The sequence below is a fragment of the Oryza glaberrima genome, chromosome 12, assembly GCF_000147395.1.
Source record: "Oryza glaberrima chromosome 12, OglaRS2, whole genome shotgun sequence".
Lineage (NCBI taxonomy): Eukaryota > Viridiplantae > Streptophyta > Magnoliopsida > Poales > Poaceae > Oryza > Oryza glaberrima.
Window position 1 is genome coordinate 20,828,104 of NC_068337.1, and position 22,622 is coordinate 20,850,725.

General features: G+C 40.9%; 2 protein-coding genes and 1 non-coding gene across 4 annotated transcripts; 2 read left to right on the forward strand and 1 right to left on the reverse strand.

Annotated features, from left to right (window-relative positions):
- Positions 1-1,361: 1,361 nt before the first annotated feature.
- Positions 1,362-5,827, forward strand: LOC127757298 (prefoldin subunit 3). The gene is made up of 6 exons (XM_052282799.1): positions 1,362-1,600; positions 3,902-3,959; positions 4,088-4,159; positions 5,111-5,230; positions 5,311-5,412; positions 5,498-5,827. Exons 1-6 carry the CDS (start codon positions 1,431-1,433, stop codon positions 5,567-5,569), a joined length of 594 nt encoding a protein of 197 aa, XP_052138759.1. The 5' UTR covers positions 1,362-1,430; the 3' UTR covers positions 5,570-5,827.
- A 12,184-nt stretch (positions 5,828-18,011) lies between these two features.
- LOC127757295 (probable glycerol-3-phosphate acyltransferase 3) lies at positions 18,012-22,483 on the forward strand. 2 transcript variants are annotated; one of them, XM_052282797.1, is made up of 3 exons: positions 18,093-18,866; positions 19,621-20,534; positions 21,911-22,483. In XM_052282797.1, exons 1-3 carry the CDS (start codon positions 18,108-18,110, stop codon positions 21,984-21,986), a joined length of 1,749 nt encoding a protein of 582 aa, XP_052138757.1. In that variant the 5' UTR covers positions 18,093-18,107; the 3' UTR covers positions 21,987-22,483. The 2 variants fall into 2 exon arrangements, with proteins under 2 accessions (XP_052138756.1, XP_052138757.1); XM_052282796.1 differs by lacking the exon at positions 21,911-22,483 and having other exon boundaries at positions 18,012-18,866; positions 19,621-21,899.
- TRNAG-UCC (transfer RNA glycine (anticodon UCC)) lies at positions 21,545-21,616 on the reverse strand. The gene has a single exon. It is a non-coding gene; the product is annotated as a tRNA-Gly (tRNA).
- Positions 22,484-22,622: the final 139 nt, after the last annotated feature.

Genomic DNA, 22,622 nt, shown 5'->3' on the forward strand with positions numbered 1-22,622 from the left:
TTAGAGCCCACTGGATCTAATGCTCTCGCTAAACTGAATAAAAAACATTTTACAATGCACAAATTTATAATAATACTCTCTCCGTTTCAGAATATAAGTAGTTTTGACTTTTGTCAAAGTCAAACTACTTCAAGTTTAACTAAGCTTGTAAACAAATATAGTAATATTTACAACTATTAGTTTCATTAAATCTATAATTAAATACATTTCATAATATATTTGTCTTGAGTTGAAAATGTTACTACGTTTTTCTACAAACTTGGTCAAACTTGGAGTAGTTTGACTCTGACCAAAGTCAAAACGAATTATAATAATTTTTGCAAAACTGAACTTGTTGTGGAAGCTATTTCTATGCTTTCAGGAACAGTTTGCAAAATTATAGAGTGCAAACTACGCTGTTAATAATTATTATGGTAAAATTGTCTAAAATTCTGTTGACATTCCAGATCACAAAATGACATTATTTGTGTCCTCAGTTGGCGTCAAGTTGGATGGTATCTACTCAAATTTCTCTTTTAAGAATTAATTATAATAAAATTGCACTTCTGGCAACAGAAGTATGGGCAAGAGTGCAGAATTTCCTCAAAAGATAAAAAAAAACATGAAGTAATAATAAGTGTAATTTTACGAAAACAAGTCATAAAACCATCGTTTTACAATACCAAATGGCAACAGAAGCACTACTAACGAAAACTGTTACAAAAGGTACTATATTTTTTGCACGACAGGATATAGAATTTTAGGCTTTTAAAGCTTATTATTATAACTACATTTCTTTTAACGGCTACAAGTACATTTTTGTGATATTATAGATTTGTGAAACTTACTTCCATCTTTGAGAGAGAGAGAGAGAGAGAGAGAGAGAGAGAGAGAGAGAGAGAGAGAGAGAGAGAGAGAGAGAGAGAGAGTCCCATTGGTTATTCTAATAAGCCAAAACCAAATCCAAAATTTGAATTCTCAAACTTAATTTTGATTTTAATTTTAAGATATTTTCAATATAGTTTTTTTTAAGCATTGCCTTTTAAGTCACGAAGAACATATATATATATATATATATAAAGTTTTAACTATAAATTAATTTTTATTTTCTAATAAACTGTTTTAGCTTATTAGGGAATATGAGCAACCGATAAGAACTGCAATGATCCATTTTAGCTTATTAGGGTATATGGACAACTCGAAGAGAACCATAGAGAGACAAACACAAACAAATAAACCAAGGCGGGCCTACTTGGACCGGGCCGAGAGAGCCCGTAACAATCCAGGAATATATAAAGACGGGGAGGTGGACCCCACCAGTCAGTGAGAGGGTGGCCCGCCGCGACCACCACTACTCGGGCCTGGGTTGGACACGCGCTTCCTCTCCCAGTTTGGGCCTTCTCCCTCCTCCTCCTCCTCCTCCTCCTCCTCCAACTCCCTCGAGATTTCTCATGGCGGCGGCGGCGGCCTCCTCCTCCTCCTCCTCGTCGGCGGCGGCGACGCCGCAGGGGGTGACGGAGCGGCGGGGCATCCCGGCGGCGTCCTTCGTCGAGGACGTCGAGACCTACCTCCGCCAGGCCGGGCTCGACGTCAACTCCGGCCTCGCCTTCCTCCAGGAAAGGTATAGGTAGAGATAGCTCCAGCTAAGCTAAGCCTCGCGACGCGCGTTCCCCCTCCCTTCTCTTCTCCTCCTCGGGGTGTCGAGGCCCCGCCTGCCGCGCGGTGTGCTCGGTGAGGCGGATCGGGGGGGGGGGGGGGGGGGGGGTCGCTTCCTCGCGTGGTGGTGGTGCGCGCGCGCATGTGGATCGGCGAGATGGGGACGGCGTCTCCCGTGTGCGGCGCTTGATGGGAGGTTCGATCCACCGGCGGCGTCGTCTTGCGTTGGATCTATCATCTATGTTTGTGTCGCTGTGATCTATCTCCGCGAGTTCCTCGGGAATTTAGGATTGCAGCTGACCTGATGGGATGGGAGGTCGCGCTAGCTAGTAGGTGAAACATTAGGATTTCACATTACGATTTTATTAGGATTTCATTTTTAGGATTTTAGGATTTCAGGGTTTTGGAGTTATTAGGATTTCACATTAGGATTTTAGGATTTCAGGGTTTTGGAGTGGCGTTGAAGGGATCATGAGTGGCTCCGTCGCGCAGCGCTTGTCAGTGCTACCTACCTGTTTGCAGAGTTGCTTAGGTAATGGCCTTGGAGTGTGCATACCTGTTGTTTTGGTTGTTTAGCGACTCGGCTTGGCTGCTCCAGAGGTCTGGAAGCTGCTGTGCTGTATGACTGATTGATTTCATTGATTTCTTTGATTACTCATGGTTTGTTGATCATGCCCTTTGGTACGCTAGTTGTTGGTGCCTGCGTTTTTCTGTTGATTATGGATGATAGCCGGATTTCCTGTTAAAGACATGTTGTTCGGTAAAATTGCTGGTTCTGCGGTTACAGCTTGTGCATCATGCTTGATCTGGGAAAGGCTATTCCTTTCTTGGGATCTTGAACCCTCAACACAAGCATGTCAATCAATGTGAAAATTGATTGTCCCCCATGATTCAGATGCGAACAACTCTCACGTTGACCAGTAATCCCATTTAGTCTCGTTTCAAGAATTATGGGGTTACTAATATTTCAAATAATGCTAATTCCAGGTAGTTGTGCTAGTGCAGTTGGCAGGGGCAGCCGTCGTCCGCCCCGCCAGCTTGCGTTCGACTCCCAAGCGTGCTCACATCCGTTGTTAATTAATCGATACCAAGCTCCTTCTTAGTTATCCTATGTTTTCTACCTTCAAATAAGGAATGCAACATGTCAATGTAGATGTAGAATTTTAGGGGATGTAGACCTAGACATCTGTTGGTCTAGGTCAGTTATTCTAATGATAAAGGTTTTTAAGGTGCGCTACCTTGTATGGAGACCATTTGTTCATTTTGATGTAACGGCTATCATGAATCTTAACCGTACCTTCAAGGATCTAAGAGACCATCTATAACCTTTTAAAGGATAATGATATCTTTACACATTGTCAAATTTCATTACTGATAGATAAAAAGAAAAGAAGATAGTATTTGAAAGGAAAGGGATTAAAATACAATTTCCATCCTTTATTGTCAAACGATTTGCCATTTTCCTTGCTAAAAGAAAAACTTCCTTCAGTAATTTTTGTTGGCACTGAGAAATGCAAATCTTGTTCTGGAATACAAACATTTAATAATCAGTAGTACACTAGGTTACACAAAAGAATTGACTTCTGAGACTTTCATCTTGTGAAATTGATAATTAATTTAGCTTTTTATTTTTTGAGGTGTTTTCTATTCATCAACAACTTGAGAATTGCTAGATCCCAATCAACTTTCTTTTTTCATTCTTCTTATTTACTTGCACTTGAAACAGAAAATTACATTAGAAACAACATTACATTTCCCGCAGAAAAAAAATAAACAACATTACATTATAAAACTACTTCCCACTTTGACCGGCAAAGCACTAAAAGAACACTCTCCAAAATGTATAGCTATAGATTGAAGGAATCAGGGAATTAACATGTGTCAAATTTTCTCCTGGCCTATCGGTCCTAATCATTATTACGTTTACTCTTAGGACCTGTGAAAAGTTCATTGGTTTATACATAATATTTTGGTGTTCTGTCAGTCTACTTCATATGCAGAACTGATTCTGGTCATGCACTTTATATTGCCTTTGTAAAGACACAGAGAAGTTCTGTTGTCAAAATGATGCCGTCCATTTCAACAGATGTTTGGTACAAATTGACCAATCAGAAAAGGATAATTGGGAATAAATCCTAAAATTTGGTTGTTTAAAAATATCTTGCAGTCTTGGCACAGCGTTATTGTTTCTGTGCACATTTTCACTTCTACTTGGTTGTGCCTTATTTAGAGGGTAATTTAATTCATCTTTTACCCCCATTTTTAGGCTGCAGCAGTACAAAATAGTGGAGATGAAACTTCTAGCACAACAGAGAGATCTTCAGGTGCTCATACAAATCAAACTAATGGATTTCTAGTTCATTGATCTGACTTGTATATATATAGTTGTAACTATGGGTGTTAAACTGTTAATGCTAGCCTGTGTAACTACTCTTTTATTTTGTTGCCACAGGCAAAAATTCCTGATATAGAGAAGTGCTTGGATATTGTTGCAACTTTACAAGCTAAAAAAGCTTTGGGTGAGGTCTGTACAATCTCTTAAAAGTCATGTTTCAGTTATGTTTCTATTTTTGTTGTGCTTGGGATGTTTTGCTTCTTTTTGCCAGAAAATGTTTTTAAGTCAATATGTAGCTATGCATAACTTAACCATTTTTGTCCAGGACACCAGCTAAAGTCTAGTATAATTTATCAAAATTCAACTTTGATGGTTTGCATGCTACTTAACATTTTTCTGTTAACTATTTTTGGCCATGTATGTCATTTTAGGGCAGCTGGTTATCACCTTGTTCTGTTATCCCTAAATGTAGATTGATGACTACAACTGTTCTTTTGGATATTGGAAACTGCTAAGTACTAATTGTCATTATTGTGCTACTGTTAACTAGACTTCATAGCAATGGCTGGTTTATGTGAAGTAAAACATTTGAGTGGCTGATATTTTTTTTATTACATGATCATTAAAGAGTAGAAATTAGGTTGTTGTGTTAGTTTTGGTATGTATTATACACCAAAGTGCCAATGTTCATGAATTCTTTTAAGTGAAGCACCAAAATGATAATCAGCCTGCTCCAAGGGTTTTATGCCTTATTGCTCACTCCGCATACCATGAACATTACCTGAACTCTTCTCTGATTCAATCAAAAAAATTCTCTTGCCACTCAAGCTTGATAATGTTCAAGTTAATGTGTATATGGTGAATGGAAGAGTTGAATAACTGATAGTTCCTTGAAGAGAAAATTCCATTTGTGGCGCAAAGATTTCACCCAAATCCAAAATTACCACAAAAATTTGGGATACCAATTAAGACCACAGGGAGAACCAAAACTTCTTATCTATACCACAAATCTGTGCCTTATCTACAAATGGAATTTTCTCTCTATAGAGATTATAGTGATTGCTAGTCATAGTGCTATTTTTAGCAGGCATAACATCTTCTTGAAAGCTAACTACTACCGCTTCCAAATAATTGATGCAGGCACTCACAGCCGATTTTGAATTATCTGAGGGAATCTACTCCCGTGCGAAAATCGAGGACACCGATTCTGTGTGCCTATGGTTGGGTGCAAATGTAATGCTGGAGTACTCCTGCGACGAGGTTATTTTGGGCATACCAAGCATCTGAATTCATGTTCCCTTTTGCTTTAGTTTCTTCCATCATGTCTTCATATGTTACAGGCCAACGCCCTCTTGAAAAAGAATCTGGAAAACGCCAAGGCCAGTTTAGAAGTCCTTGTTGCTGATCTCCAGTTCTTGCGGGACCAACAAACGATCACTCAGGTAGACTGGCTATCTGACTTAAGATTCCTTCAACTCATAAATTTTGTATGATTGAGCATCCTAACCATGATTCCATCTTCCTCAGGTTACAATTGCTCGGGTGTTCAACTGGGACGTGCACCAACGGAGAAGCAAGCAAGCTATCAAAGAAACCTGATCATCATACCCGCAGATTCTACCAGCCAAAATGAGATCGCGACATTTTTGTACTTCTTGCCACCTCTGGCAGTCTAGGCCATCGTAGCATGTGCCCTCTGTTGGCGCCTTGCCGTGTAACAGTGTATCAGGTTTTATGGTGTTGGATTGTTGGAACTCTGTTTGCCTCGCAAGTAGAAATTGGTGTTTGTTTTCACTTCGGTTCGCGTGATGGAACATATTTTGAGGAGTAAAAATCTTAGCGGTTTTCAGAGAGAAACCTTTGCAATGCGTGTCATGTTTTGGGTTTGCAGTCTTGCAATTTCTCTTGACGATGTTTGCTGTGCAGATACGCCTGAGCGAAGATTAGAAGCGAAGAGATGATCAATTTCGTTTCCTTTCTTTCTTTCTTTTTTCCTTTGCCGACTGGTAGCCATCAGGATGTTAATGCTGATTATCTTACGTGTGGAGTCAACGATTATGGGTTACTTAAGAAGTTGTTACTGTAGTTATGTAGGCTAGCAGCTACTACTAATTAGCCTGTTGTACCACAACTGTTAACTGCTCTGATTTGACCTGGCAAACACGTCTGAAGAAGAATTTAGCTTAGAACCTAGTATGGCCAGGAGGGTCTGTACTGTGACTGTGTGTACATGTGTAACATTCTTCGCTTTTTCACACTGATGCTGAACTTGGACAGTTTGACACCAAACAGATGATGCTACTAAGCTTACAGTAAATGGCCCCAAATGGTTGTCCATCCTCACCTAATTGAGACGCAATCTTTTCTTCTCCCTCGCCGTCCACGCCGCCGGCCTGCTGCGAGCAAAGCTGGTTGAAAGCTACACCTCGCATGCATTGGCCCAGCATATCCGGCATCAGTCTCGCTGTCAAGCTGGAGCTGAAAAATTCAGAGTACTCCCTTCCTCCCATAATATAAGATAATATAAGGTATTTTCTCCTACAAATTTATCCTAGAATATAAGTCCCATAATATAAGATGATATAAGGTATTTTCTCCTACAAATTCATCGTAAAATATAAGAGATTTTAGAATCCCGAGACTATTTTATTCTCTACTTATCAACTTTTATACTACTTTATTCTCCACCATCCACTTTTATACTCCCTCCATTATGATTTTAGAAAGATGTGGCATATCCTAATACTACGAATTACTCCCTCCTTCCCAAAATAAGTGCAGCCATGGTTTTCCACGCCCAACTTTGACCATTCGTCTTATTTGAAATTTTTTTGAAAAAAAATTAAAAACATAAGTCACGAGTAAAGTACTATTCATATTTTATCATCTCATAATAACAAAAATGCTAATTATAAAAAATTTCAAATAAGACGGACGATCAAAGTTAAGCGCGGAAACTCATGGTTGCACTTATTTTGACGGAGGTAGTACTAGGATGTGTCACGTCCCTCCAAATTCTCTTATATTTTGAGATGGAGGGATAACTAGTTTATTCTTCTATCTACCAACTTTTGTACTACCTCCGTCCCAAAATAAATGCAGCCATAAATATCCGTGTTTAGCGCTTTGACCATCCGTCTTATTTGAAAAAAAATATGAAAAATATTAAAAAAAATTAGTCACACATAAAGTACTATTCATGTTTTATCATCTAATAACAATAAAAATAATAATCATAATCTTCTTTCAAATAAGATGAATGGTCAAACGTTGAACTTGAATAGTGCTAAAACTGTACTTATTTTGGGACGGAGGGAGTACTATTTTATTCTATCACCTATCAACTTATGTACCATCAGTTCACTGCTTTCTTATATAAAAAATAACATAATCTCTTATATTATGGGACGAAGGGAGTAGCTGCCATAAGCTAATAGAAACTGACACTGTTGGTCATAGTCACACTATTGCTCCATGGATTCTGCTCCAGGTCATCTATTGTGTAATTCTGCAGTACAGTACAGTACAGGACACTAGCTGCTACCTCCTCCCAAAAAAATCAATCCTATGTGTCCAGATTCTTAGCTAGTAATTCGTTTTTTCTAGGACATACTAGTACCTTACAGATTACAGCCTTGGTAATCCTCTACAAGAAATCCGAGAATTGTTTAAAAAAAGAAATCGGAGAATTAACAGCGTATAGCACATCTCTGATTCTTGGCACAATCACTAGTTGCCTGGTTAAACATTGATGGTGAGCTTCTAGCTTCATTTTTTTTTGGTCTTTTTACATTTTTATTAGAACTCATAAGATTTATTTCATATCAGAAACAGATTACATGGTCTATGGTGCAATTAGTTTCACTTTAGACCTTTTCACATCGATTCTGACTCAACATGAAGCAGGACATGTAACTAGGCTTCTAATCCATGGTTCTGACTATTTTTACCATAAGCTACAAACCATATGAAACTTAACACAAAAGTGTTGACCAGAAAATTTCCACTCCCATTGAACTAATGATGCAATCTTCAACATAGTAATTGTCCCAGCAACATCGCTCTTGCTGCCAATCAAGCTGGAAAATAAACTTCAGAATTATTTGTAGTTGCTCTGAAAGCAATGTTTGGTCATTCTGCTCCAGCAGCAATAATAATTAGTGCTACTACCATATAGAATGATTAATTGTAAACCTGCAGGTGGCAATGTCTGCATGATCATGGTTTATGCATCTAATATGGCATCAGGCCTGGTCACTCAGTTGGTGCTGCTACCGCTTGCTTAGAAATGGCATCGTCTTTACTTGGTCTAATCTGTCAGCTTGCAGGGTAGCTCTTCATGTGTTTGAACAGCATGTATTTATGACAGATTTGTGGTCTCACATCAGAGGACCGACCTCATTAGTTTAGTTTGATTTTTTTTATAGGCACAATTAACCTGTTAGAGAAATGACAGTGTGAAACATGGAGTAATACTTTTGTGTGAATTCATTTTGTAATGTTGGTCTTCTATCTGATTTAATGTATCCAATTAGTACTCAGGCATTTTAGCCTTGTTGCCATGGACACATGATTGTTGAGCCATAAAAGTGTCTTTTTTTTTTCTATGAGAACTCAATGAGTGGCCTAGTTTCTTAATGCCATCAATGTACAACTTATCCTAGAAGAGAGAAGAGAAGAATTTCAACTAATTCATTTATTAGTGCCCATGAACTAAACCATGTCAAGGCTTCAGGCGAGGAGGGGCCGAGTATGGGCGCCAAGCCGGAGACGAAGTCTGTGCCGGATGGTGTACAGGAAGGAGCAGAAGGGGACTTGAGGCCGGCCAGAGTCACTAGGCCTAATCGTAGATATGTTGGGCCGGAATGGGCCGTGTAACCTGTCTCGCTGGCATGAGCTGGCATCTGTCTTGTGAGAGGGGAAAGGAGTAGAGTTGGTAAGCGAGAGAGAGAGAGAGAGTATAAGAACTGAGAATTCTAATTGTAATACGACTTTGGCAATCTGGTGGCGAATGGCGGCGGCGGCTCAATCCTGTTGGATTGGAGCAAGATTATCCTAGTAAAGATTGCCTAAACACATCTCTGTTCTTCCTGAGTTGTTCCGAGTTCTCCTAAATCTCTTCTTCACTTTTCAATTTGGCTGAGTTCATCTGGAGACGCTGACAATTTCTGGTATCAGAGCCCTTTCGCCCCAAAATTCTCTTGGCTTGGTTGTAGAATTCCAGGGAAGGATTGGGATCTATTCCTCGGAATTGAATCCCGCGAAAAGGCAACTTGCCTTCTCCTGGTTAACCGAGTTCGGAGCGTGGGTGAGAGAGATCCGAGCAGAAATCCTAGCGTTGAAGGAAGCTTGAGGAACCATGGCTCAGGACAGTAAACTGGATCTGCTCTTGAAGACAATAGCGGAGAATGAGAAGAAGAGGGTGGAAGCAGAGGAGCGTGTTTGTGGAGATTTCGCGGAGTTGAGGAAGGCGGTTGAGACTAGATTACCGGTGGTAGAGAAGAAGGTTGAAGAGTTGGGAAGCACGGTGGGAAACCTCAGCGTCAAGGTGGAGCACATAGAACACACTCTATCCAAGACTGCTCAGACCAGCGATGGTACATAGTGGCTTGCTGGTAAGCGCGACCCGAATCTCTTTTCCCCTGTTAATTCTGATGGTGACCATGCTGTGACTTCCCCGAATTCTTCTGCTGAGTATGTTGATTTGAGCAAAAATCTGCCCCCTATGTCCTGCCCTAGATTTGAGGGAGAGAATCCCCAGATGTGGAAGAGCAATTGTGAGCAGTATTTTGATATATATGGCATTCATCCTATACATTGGGTTAAGGTAGCTACGCTCAATTTTGGGGGTAATGCAGTGTTCTGGTTGCAGTCCATTAGGCAACAAATTGTGGGGATTACCTGGCAAACTCTCTGTGAATTGGTGTGTGCTAGATTTACCCGTGATAGACAGGAAGCTCTAATCCGTCAGTGGTTTCATGCACAACAATCCAGTTCAGTTTCAGAATATGTGGAAAAATTTGACAGCATAATGCACCAACTTATGGCCTATGATAGTGCTTTAACTCCTGTATACTTTGTCCAAAAGTTCATTGAAGGGGTTAAGGGATGAGATCAGGGGAGCAGTAATGTTGCAAAGGCCCCAAGATTTAGACTCAGCTTGTTCCATAGCTTTGTTACAAGAGGAAATATTGGAGGGTAGCAGGACTGTGAGTAGCAAAAGAACTGAATGTTCTTCTAGCATCAGGCAGGTTCCTAGAACTAATCAATTCAGTCCAGTGAATCATAGTCCTAGGACTCCTACTGTGGTTCTGACAGAAGATAAGAAGGCAATTGATGCATCCAAGGCTAAGGATGACAGACTGGCTTCATTGAAGGCTTATCGCAGATCCAAAGGGCTATGTTTTGTTTGTGGGGAAAGGTGGGGCAGAGATCATAAATGCACAACTTCTGTTCAACTACATGTTGTGCAGGAGTTGATTGAAGCATTACATCACCAACATGAGCCTGAATCAGTCAGTGACATAGCAGAGGCAGATGAACTAAACCCTGGTATGTTAATGGCTATTTCTCAGCAAGCTCTATGGGGAACTGAATCCAATAGATCAATCAGACTAAGGGGATGGGTGCAGGGAGCTGAACTGCTAATGTTGATAGATTCAGGTAGTTCTCATTCTTTTATTGATCTTGGTGTGGGAATGAAGTTGTCAGGAATCTCTCCTTTGCCTAAGCCTGTCACTGTTAAGGTTGCAGATGGGGGAACCATGAGTTGTACACATGAAATCATTGATTGCAGCTGGTGGATGCAAGGGCACAATTTTAAAAACACTTTCAAACTATTACAATTGGGAAGTTATGATGTGATTTTGGGTATGGATTGGTTAGAAAGATTCAGCCCCATGCAAGTAGACTGGGTTAACAAATGGATGGATATTGAACTGTCTGGTAAAACTGTGAGATTGTTTGGCATTACCCCTCATACAACAACCTGTCTCCCTATTACATCTGACCAGTTGGAAGGAATGGCTAAATGTGGCTCAATACTTTGCCTAGTGCAATTAGCTTCAGTTTTGCAGACTACCACTGATCCTATTCCGGCATCAGTTCAGCAAATCATTCAGGAATTTTCATCTGTCTTTGAAGAGCCAAAAGGATTGCCTCCCAAAAGAGCTTGTGACCACAGTATTCCTTTAATTCCTGATGCTAAGCCAGTGAACCTGAGATCCTATAGATATAACCCTGCATTGAAGGATGAGATTGAAGCCCAAGTGGCCAAAATGCTCCAGTCAGGGGTAATTCAGCACAGCTAGAGTGCTTTCTCTTCCCCAGCCCTGCTAGTAAGAAAAAAAAAGATGGTACTTGGAGGCTAGTTATTGACTACAGACAACTTAATGCCATTACAGTCAAGAGCACATACCCATGCCAGTCATTGATGAACTGTTGGATGAGTTATCAGGAGCAAAATGGTTCTCTAAGCTTGACTTGAGAGCTGGTTATCACCAAATCAGGATGAAGGCAGGAGAAGAGTATAAAACAGCATTCCAAACCCACACTGGACACTATGAGTACAAGGTTATGTCCTTTGGTCTCACTAGAGCTCCTGCTACATTCCAAGGAGCAATGAATGCCACATTGCAGACTGTGCTCAGGAAGTTTGCTCTAGTGTTCTTTGATGATATACTAATTTATAGTCCTGATCTTGAGTCTCATTTGGATCACATCAAACAAGTCCTATCACTGTTGCAAAGACACCAATGGCAAGTTAAATTGTCCAAATGCTCATTTGCTCAACAGCAATTAACCTACTTGGGTCATATAATCAGTGGTGCAGGAGTGTCAACTAATCCCAGTAAGGTTCAGGAGGTAGTGGATTGGGCCATTCCTACTACTCCTAAGAAGCTCAGGGGTTCCTTGGGTTGGCTGGCTATTACAGAAAGTTTGTTAAAGGGTTTGGCATTATTCGTAAACCACTCACTCAACTATTAAGAAAGGGGGTTCCCTACAAATGGACTGCAAATACTGACAAGGCATTCCAGACACTTAAACAAGCACTGGTAACAGCCCCAGTGCTAGCCCTCCCTGATTTCAGTCAACCGTTTACAGTTGAAACCGATGCATGTGATTCAGGTATTGGAGCTATACTTTCACAAGGGGGTCATCCAATTGCTTTTATCAGCAAGGCCTTGGGTCCTCGTACTAAAGGACTTTCAACTTATGAGAAGGAATGCTTAGAAATATTGATGGTAGTAGAACACTGGAGATCCTATCTGCAAATTGGGGAGTTCACTATTCTCACTGATCACAACAGCCTTATGCATCTATCAGATCAAAGATTACATACTCCATGGCAACACAAAGCTTTTACCAAACTACTTGGGTTGTCCTATAAGATATGTTATAGAAAGGGAAGTACTAATGCAGCAACAGATGCACTCTCCAGGAAATTTCAAAATGAATCTGAGTTAAACTTGGTTTCCAGTTGCACGCCAACCTGGTTGTTGGATGTTGCTAAAGGATATGAGACTGATCAATTTTCATCAGATTTGCTCACTGCTTTAGCTCTCAAACCTGATGCAAAACCTGGGTACTCCTTGCAGTCAGGAGTTATCAAGTATAAGGGAAGAATCTGGATTGGTCAGAACAGGACTATGCAAAACGCGTTACTTACAGCATTCCATGCTAGTCCTATTGGAGGGCACTCAGGATTCCCTGTCACTTATAGCAAATTGAAGAAACTTTTTGCATGGTCAGGGATGAAGCAACAGACTAAACAATTTGTTCAAACTTGTCAAATCTGCCTCCAAGCTAAACCAGACAGGGCAAAATACCCAGGGTTACTGCAGCCTTTACCTATGCCTGAGGGGTCTTGGCAAGTGGTGACACTAGATTTTATTGAAGGTTTACCAAGGTCTTCATCTTACAATTGTATATTGGTGGTGGTGGATAAATTTTCAAAATATGGTCATTTCTTGCCCCTATCCCACCCTTTCACTGCTATTGATGTGACAAAACTTTCATGCTGAATATTTATAAACTACATGGACTTCCCCAAACTATCATCTCAGACAGAGATAAGATCTTTACAAGCCAATTGTGGGAGCAGTTGTTTACTAGATCAGGAACACAACTGCATCTAAGCACTGCCTATCATCCTCAGTCAGATGGTTAGACTGAGAGGGTTAATCAGTGCCTGGAAATATATCTCAGATGTTTTACACATGCAACTCCTTCCAAGTGGGCAGTGTGGCTTCATCTAGCTGAATTCTAGCTGAATTCTGGTATGATACTGCATTTCATTCAGCACTGAATACATCTCCTTTTGAAGTTCTGTATGGTCACCCACCCAGGTATTTTGGAATTCATTCAGAAGATTGTGCTATTCTTGAACTACAAACTTGGCTCAAGGAGCGTAGGTTGATGCATTCATTGATTCAACAGCACCTTAATCGAGCCCAGCAACACATGAAAAATATGGCTGACAAGAAACGCAGTTTCAGATCTTTTGAGTTGGGTGACTGGGTTTATCTGAAATTACAGCCCTATGTCCAGTCTTCTGTCACAGCTAGGGCTAATCATAAGCTTGCATTCAGATATTTTGGCCCCTTTCAGATTCCGGCTTCCGGCTACTAGTTCCATATAAGCTCCAGCTTCCGGCTACTAGTTCCATACACCCTGTGTTCCATGTGTCCCAGCTTAAGGCAGCCAAGGGTTTCCAACGAGCAGTGCAGTCCACACTGCCTTCTTCTAATGCTGCTCTCCAATATCCTATCATGCTCCTGGATAACCGGCTGATCAAAAAAGGTAATACCACAGTTCCCCAGGTTTTAATACAGTGGTCTGATACTGCAGTTGAAGATGCCACCTGGGAGGACCTTGAGGATCTTCGGGCGCGTTTTCCTGAAGCTTTGGCTTGGGGGCAAGCCACTTTTCAAGGGGAGGGGATTGTCAAGGCTTCAGGCGAGGAGGGGCCGAGTATGGGCGCCAAGCCGAAGACGAAGTCTGTGCCAGATGGTGTACAGGAAGGAGCAGAAAGGGACTTGAGGCTGGCCAGAGTCACTAGGCCTACTCGTAGATATGTTGGGCCGGAATGGGCCGTGTAACCTGTCTCGTTGGCATGAGCTGGCATCTGTCTTGTGAGAGGGGAAAGGAGTAGAGTTGGTAAGCGAGAGAGAGTATAAGAACTGAGAATTCTAATTGTAATACGACTTTGGCAATCTGGTGGCGAATGGCGGCGGCGGCTCAATCCTGTTGGATTGGAGCAAGATTATCCTAGTAAAGATTGCCTAAACACATCTCTGTTCTTCCTGAGTTGTTCCGAGTTCTTCTAAATCTCTTCTTCACTTTTCAATTTGGCTGAGTTCATCTGGAGACGCTGACAAACCACTTCAGACATTATGGCAGTATGGGCATTCGTGGAGGTACAGTATAAGTCATTAGTAGCCATATGCATGCAGTAATTAGATTGTTGTAGATGTAGGGCCTAGAAAATTCCCAAGATGCTGCATATGCTTGTTAAGTACTCCCTCCGTTTCACAATGTAAGTCATTCTAGTATTTCCCACAATAATGTAAGTCATTGTAGTATTTCCCACATTCATATTGATGTTATATGTCTAGATTCATTAACATCAATATGAATGTGGGAAATGCTAAAATGATTTACATTGTGAAACGGAGGAAGTACTGCTATATAGTTTCTCCAGGAATTAATGTTATAATGAGTTAGTGGCTGCTAAAATATGGAGTAACTCAAAAGGACAGGAATTAATTAAAGGTTGATGGAGACACCCATTGTGCAGTGAAAAATCATTTTTTTAGGAAGTTGTCCTCTAAATTCTTGGAAATATGGATTAGCCATTAATTACCTCCGAAAAGTATACTCTCTCCATACTCGTAAAGGAAGTCGTTTAAGATAATGTTTAAGTCGAACATTGAGAATATAAATCATGAATAACTCTCAAGTTGTTGAGTTTAAAAATGTAAAAATTATATGAATAGATTTGTCTTGAAAAATACTTTCATAAAAGTATACATGTATCATTTTTCAATAAATATTTTTATAAAAACAAGAAGACAAAGTTGCGTTTTGGAGACCGTGTCGCTATCCAAAGCAACTTCTCTTACGAGTATGGAGGGAGTACAATTGTACAACCGCAACCAATCACATTCTTTAGTGAGTTTAGGCATGCATTGTTTGTTTTTTCTCCAAAAAGAAAGTGTCGACCGATTTTTCCCTAATGCAAAAAAATCAAATTTAAAACGCCTTGAATACGGCATAAAGTTTTCCAATCAAGAAACAATGGGTGCTTTAGTTTTGCTTTCATGCATGTTGCTTATGATGTTCTCTCTCTCTCTCTCTCCTTGCAAAGAACTGAACTTGTAGGACTCTCTATCTTAGATTCTGATCAGTAACCAACTTCCGAAACTGCAACTAAATCAAACTGTATTCCGATTGATCATCTGCCCATGCTATTCTAGCAGACTGTTCTGAACTTTGTAGACAACTAAATTTTTATCTCATGCATACATGGACATTCTTGGAGAGATAAGTAGAAATTGCAGTACAAAAACTTGTGATCGGACCCATCTAGCAGCTAGTAGAACTCTTGAAAATTGCTCATGTTCTTTTCAGCTAAATTACGGCAGTATATTATTTGCTCCACGCTTTTAAGAATATGTTTTCTAAAAAAAACAATTCTTCTACTGCATTCCTCAGCTAAATTGTTCTAAACTATTTATTAAGTTTATTTTTAAAAATATTTAACTTAACTTTATAATTAAGTAGATAACCTGGCGTCGTAGTAATTCAATTCATTGAATAATCTGTTTCAAAATAGTTTTGTACATTCTCAAATAGTGAAGAAACTCGATCAGTACTTAGTTTCTAATAGTACCTTACTCACTGACAGTATGTCGATGTATATAGTTCAGATCGAAATGAGTATGGTTAAGACTACATGAGTTTAATTAATTAGCAGAGTGCATATGCATGTGCAGCAACGTACAGGAGCATGCATGCAGGCAACAAATCAATCATTTGGTTGGCATGTGTACATGTTCAGTTTGTCATCAGAAAAATTAAAGTCCAGTGTAGTACATGATCAGTTTGTCATCAGAAAAATTAAAGTTCAGTACATAATGATCTTTTCCACGCACAAGCTAGCAATCAACTAATTATGCAAATTAGTTGTCTCTCCACCCCCATCTCACCATGAACAGGGTCTCCGGTTCTCCAAATGAAAGAGCGACTTATCCCATTCTCTAATTTTAAAATTGAATAATTATGTAAATTGTAGCTCTAGAGTTCAAGGCTCGCTTGAATTTAGATTATTGCCACGAATTTTATCTACTTGATTATAGTGATAAATTAAATATTGAAAACAAACTTAACAAATAATTTAAAATAAGTGGTCACATATATCTATTGAAACGTGGAGTAAATAATCAAGAACATAACCGTCTGACCGAAGTTATAAATTTAACATGAGTGTTTGTATTTACAGCTAGTTAATTATACGTTTATAGAAACCTCTGAAGTAACCACGTCTTGATCCCTAGTCGTCTTTAATAATTTTATAAAATAATCTCCTTCTACTAAGTACTCCCTCTATTCTAAATCGATCTACATATTTCACAGGTACACCAAGAACAAGAAAAACTATTAACTCTCTCATACTATATTTACTCTAGCAACAAACTCTATGCATGCACCATCCCCACTATTTCCTAGCCAATAGCAAATCAAGATATTGCATGTGGGTTATAAATACTTGTGTACATGGATGCATGCATCAATGTCCATTTACTCCAATGCATAAATAACGAATAGACTTAATGAATGAACACAAATATGTAGATCATTTAGGAATAACCTTAAAAAAACTATATGTAGATCAATTTGGAATGGAGGGAGTACTACCTTTGTCCCGCTTTCCACCGTTCATATCCAACGTTTGACCATTCGTCTTATTTGAAAATTTTTTTATGATTAGTATTTTTATTGTTATTAGATGATAAAACATTGATAGTCGTATTTCATAAGACGGATAGTCAAACGTTGGACACGGATACTCACAACTGCACTTACTCCCTCCATCTACTTTTGATAGTCATATTTTATCTTGACACACAGACCAAAGATAAGTAATTCTACTTATCATCCATTTAAACATGCTACTAGTCATTCCTCGTAAATAAACGATTCATTAATATTTACATTTCTCGATGCCCATGTAGCCAATCTTGTGTGGAAGAATGGAGAGTCATGCATTAAATCCGAGAAAGTCATTAAGAGGATAGGTTGTTGGATTGAAATATGCCTATCAAAAATAGATTTTTCAGATTTGAAAATATGACTATCAAAAGTAGATGGAGGGGAGTATTTTGCAACGGAGGTAGTAATTAAGATCAAACAATATTTATTATATCACCACTAATTAATATATCTCACTTACAAACAATCTATACGGTGACCTAAGCTAATATAGTTAAAGAGAAACATATATTAGCAAGCTAGCTAGCAATGGCAAATTCGGCAACCACTTTATTAGACATGCATGCATGGAACTAATCCTATACACAAAAGGCTTTCTGTGTGAACATTAGTTTAAAAATTATCGCCAAACATTTTAAGAAGTTTATACATATATACTTTTATAGTATTACATATATGTATATAAAGTCTCATCTTTTAAGTTTATCATATACGGGGGTCAACAGAAAAGAAAAAATTCTAATAGATTTATACTCTTAAAAACTATTAGAATTTTTATCTTTTTAGGGTAAAATATACTAGTATACTACCTCTGTTTTTAATAGATGACGTGTCGTTGACTTTTTATCACACGTTTAACCATTCGTCTTATTCAAAAATATTTACGTAATTATAAATTTATTGTGAGTTGTTTTATCACTCCAAATACTTTAAGCATGATTTATATCTTATACATTTACATAAAATTTTTAAATAAGACAAATGATCAAACATGTGTTTAAAAGTTAACGGCGTCATATGTTAAAAAACGGAGGGAGTAATAAATTTGATGTGTACAAAGATACGTTCACATTGCCTACCTCTATATATACATACGATGAGTCCACCATGTAGAGGTGCAAGTGTGCAAGTGCAACCACACGCCATGGCCAAGACCAAGCTCTTCCCCGCCCTCTTCTCCCTCCTCCTCCACGGCGGCGCCGCCACATTGCCGCCGCCGCGTGTTCCCGCCGTGACCGTCCACAGGTGCACGCCTCCCGCGGCGCGGCTCTCCGCCGGCGGCGAGAAGACGGTGACGATGGTCGTCGACGTCGAGGGCGCGCTGCTCCGCTCGTCGTCGTCGCGCTCGCTCTTCCCCTACTTCATGCTGGTCGCCGTCGAGGCCGGGAGCTTCCTCCGCGGCCTCCTCCTCCTCCTCCTCTACCCCGTCATCTCCCTCCTCGCCGGCGCCGGCGGCGGCGACGTGGCGGTGAGGGCCATGGCGGCGGTGGCGTTCTGCGGGCTGCGCGAGTCGCGGTTCCGCGCCGGCCGCACCGTGCTGCCGCGGTGGCTCCTCGACGACGTCGGGAAGGAGGCGGTCGACGCCATCGTCACACTCACACGGCGGCGTTCGTCGCCGGCGGCGACGGCGACGGTGGTGTGGGCGAGCAGCATGCCGAGGGTGATGGTGGAGCCGTTCTTGAGAGAGTACATGGCGGCGGCGGAGGGAGGAGGCGAGGTGGTGGTGGCGGCGAGGGAGATGAAGGTGGTGTGGGGGTTCTACACTGGGGTCATGGAGGACGGCGGCGAGGTGGCGGCGGCGTCGCCGGAGGTGAGGAGGGCGATGGAAGGGGTCGATGACGTCGTTGGTTTCTCGGGAGGATCCATGGATTTGCTCCGGAGTCCTTTGGTGTCATTTTGCAAGGTAAAATCACCAATGAAAATTTTCTCGTGTTTATAGTTATTCCCTCTGTTTTATATTACAACTCGTTTGATTCTTTTTATTAGCGAAAATTCTTTTCAAGCTTGACCAATCTATAAAAAAATAATATTGAATATATTTCTTTTTACATCAATTAAATGCTTTTGAATGACCTAGTTGTGTTCGGGAGGTGAGCTGGTGAGGTTGGGAACTCTCACCTCCCGCGCAGGTAAAACGGAGCGACACATTTTCTTATGATTAATTAAGAGTTTACTACTACCTCTGTTTTAGATTATAAGATACTTTAACTTTGTCAATGTTAAACTGCTTCAAGTTTAATCAAGTTTGTAGAAAAAAATAGTAACATTTTCATCCCAAGACAAATTTATTATGAAAATATATTTAATTATTTATTTAATGAAACTCATTTAGTATTTAAATATTACTATATTTGTCTATAAAATTAGTTAAATTTAAAATAGTTTGACTTTGACCAAAGTCAAAATGTCTCGTGACCTGAAACGGAGGGAGTATTTTTTTAAAAAAAATGGATTAAAATGATTTTTTAAAGCAACTTTCATATAATTTTTTCTTTTAGAAAAACGTACCGTTTAGTGATTTGAAAAGAGTGTGTGAAAAAACGTAGAATGTGAGTTTGGAAAGTTGGGGAAAGAACTCAACCTAATTTAAAAGATTGATCAGTGTAACTAAAGTTGTACTCCGTAATTGCTCGACTAAATCGTGGCTAATTTTGCAGGAGGTGTACGTGGTGAGCCACGAGGAGAAGAGCAAGTGGCGGCCATTGCCGCGGCGGCGCGAGTACCCTCGCCCCCTCGTCTTCCACGACGGCCGCCTCGCCTTCCTCCCGACGCCGCTCGCCGCCGCCGCCATGCTCGTCTGGCTTCCCTTCGGCGCCGCCCTCGCCGCCACCCGCCTCGCCGTCGCGCTCGCCCTCCCCTACCGCCACGCCACGCTCCTCCTCGCCGCCACCGGCCAGTCCTGGCGCCTCAGGGGTTCGCCCCCGCCCACGCCCACGCCGCCGCCGCGGCGCGCCACCGGCGAGCGGCGGCGCGGGCAGCTCTACGTGTGCAACCACCGCACGCTGATCGACCCGGTGTACGTGTCCATCGCGCTGGACCGCCCCGTGCGCGCCGTGTCGTACAGCCTCAGCCGCGTCTCCGACCTCCTCTCCCCGATCGGCGCCACCGTGCGCCTCGCCAGGGACCGCGCCCACGACGGCGCCGCCATGGCGCGCCTCCTCGAGGCGGGGGCCCACGTCGTCGTCTGCCCCGAGGGGACCACCTGCCGGGAGCCGTACCTGCTGCGGTTCAGCCCGCTGTTCGCGGAGCTCGCCGACGGCGTCGTGCCCGTGGCGCTCGCCGCCGAGGCGGCGGCGTTCCACGGCACGACGGCCGGCGGGTGGAAGTCCATGGACGCGCTGTGCTACCTGGCCAACCCGAGGATGTGCTACACGGTGGAGTTCCTCCCCGCCGTCGACGCGTCGCCGGTGAGGGAGGGGAAGGCGGCGAGCACCGAGCTGGCCAACGCCGTGCAGCGGCGGGTGGCGGAGGCGCTCGGGTACGAGAGCACCATGCTCACCAGGAAGGACAAGTACCTCATGCTCGCCGGCAACGACGGCGTCGTCCGCCGCCGCGGCGATGTCGGCGCCAAGTAATTTACTACTTCCTCCGTTCCAAAATAAATATGCACCTGTGGATATCCATGTACAACGTTTAACCATCCGTCTTATTTAAAAAGTTTATAAAAAAATTAAAAAAAATAGTCATATATAAAGTATTATTCATGTTTTATCATCTAATAACAACAAAAGTATTAATCATAAAAATTTTCAAATAAAACTAATGATTAAACGTTGGACATGAATAATACAGAATTGCACTTATTTTAGGACAGATGAAATAATTTTTTTTAAAAAAAAAAGAATCGAGCGTCAGTATGCTTCGCTGACAAGGGGATGGCCCATGTGTCAGTGAATCGAGGAGTATGGTACCAGTGGTAGATATACTGATATACATATAGAGAGGCGTATGAGAAGAGAGAAGTAAAAAATACAATAAATACTGGAAACATTATTGTAAATATACACTTTGTTTTATTCTTTTTATATTTCTTGTTTGGTCATGGATTTGTTTCAATTTTTGTAAAATGTAGAACGGTGCTATGTGATGTGTAGTTTCCCATAGTTTGTAATGTTGAACTACTGGATGGTTGAAGCTGCTGTATTTTGTCCAACTTTCACATGAAGCCTGGTTAAATAATAAATAAAGAAAAGGGTAACAAAACATTTTTCATGCACTCCATTTCTTCCATCCAGAGAAGTTTATAGTTTGTAATGTTGAACTACTGGATGGTTGAAGCTGCTGTATTTTGTCCAACTTTCACATGAAGCCCGGTTAAATAATAAATAAAGAAAAAGGTAACAAAACATTTTTCATGCACTCCATTTCTTCCATCCAGAGAAGTTTACCAATATGAAGTTACTCAAAAGGCCAATAGGCCATATTTGAAAATAGTAAATTTTACAATGAACTCACTAAAAGGGCCATATTTGAAACTAAAAAAGGGGCGTGTTTTGAAAGTAAAATGTGGAGAGGTATTTAACACATGAATTTAGTGATGAAAATGCCATATTTGAAACTAAAAAATGGGAAGGAGAAAAGTGCGTTTGCCGGGAGTCGAACCCGGGTCTATTGCATGGAAGGCAATTATCCTAACCGTTGGACTACAAACGCTGTTAGTGTTATAATTTTTCAAAAAACATTTTTAATGTTTTGAGTCACTGAAGAATACTGAGATTAAACAGAGATGATTGATCGTTAATGGGATAGGTGAGGCTATTATATAGAATTTTTCCAGATCATGGCCATGTACTCAAGGAAATCTATGATAATTAGCACTACGTCGTACATAGGACAAGGTCAGAACGGTTCAACAGATTACCTGTCACCTCATTTTGCCTTTTTCAGATTTCAGTTTCTTCAGTATTGTTTTTTAGTAGAACTCATAGCTCTTCAAATTTTGGTTAGGAAGGACAGATGTATAAATTACCAAGATTTTGGTAGCTACATGCAGGAACTGATGATGAAAGGGATAAGTACGTAGAGATAACAGATCAGTATCGATTGATAGAGATAATCACAAGAAAATAATGATCAAGTTCGGTCACGCTCAGCGGCGGCCGGTCCGGTGCTAGCTTCTCCTAGTTCTCTATGTTGGTATTGTCGGTGTGTGGGTGAAGATATTCTTTATTTCTTTTTCCTGCTTACGACCTTCCAAGGTTGTAATCTTGTTTTTTTTTTCTCATGCTCTATCAATAAAACTTCACACCGTCTTGTGTGAGTCGTTTAAAAATAATAATGATCAAGTGTCAATATCATGCATAGATGAATATATATACACTATTCAACGAGAAGTACAAAACCATGCCCAATGTGGACTATCAATGGTATGTTTAACAAGTTTAAAGTCTAAAAAACAGGAACTTTCTAAGTTTGATCCTAAATTACACGCGTGCATAAGTTCAGTTTAAGGATCAGTGTATTTTACTCGTCGAGATAATGTGAAGCAGGAAGATGATGTACAGTACACCTGCATACATGCAAGGATGAGCTTTCATTGGCTGATTGCAAATCTTGACCATCTCAAAAACCAATTGAAACACGATTGAGAGATTCCCTAACTTAATGCTATTTATGGATCGATCGATATGATTCAGTACTCAAACATTTATTGAGCTTG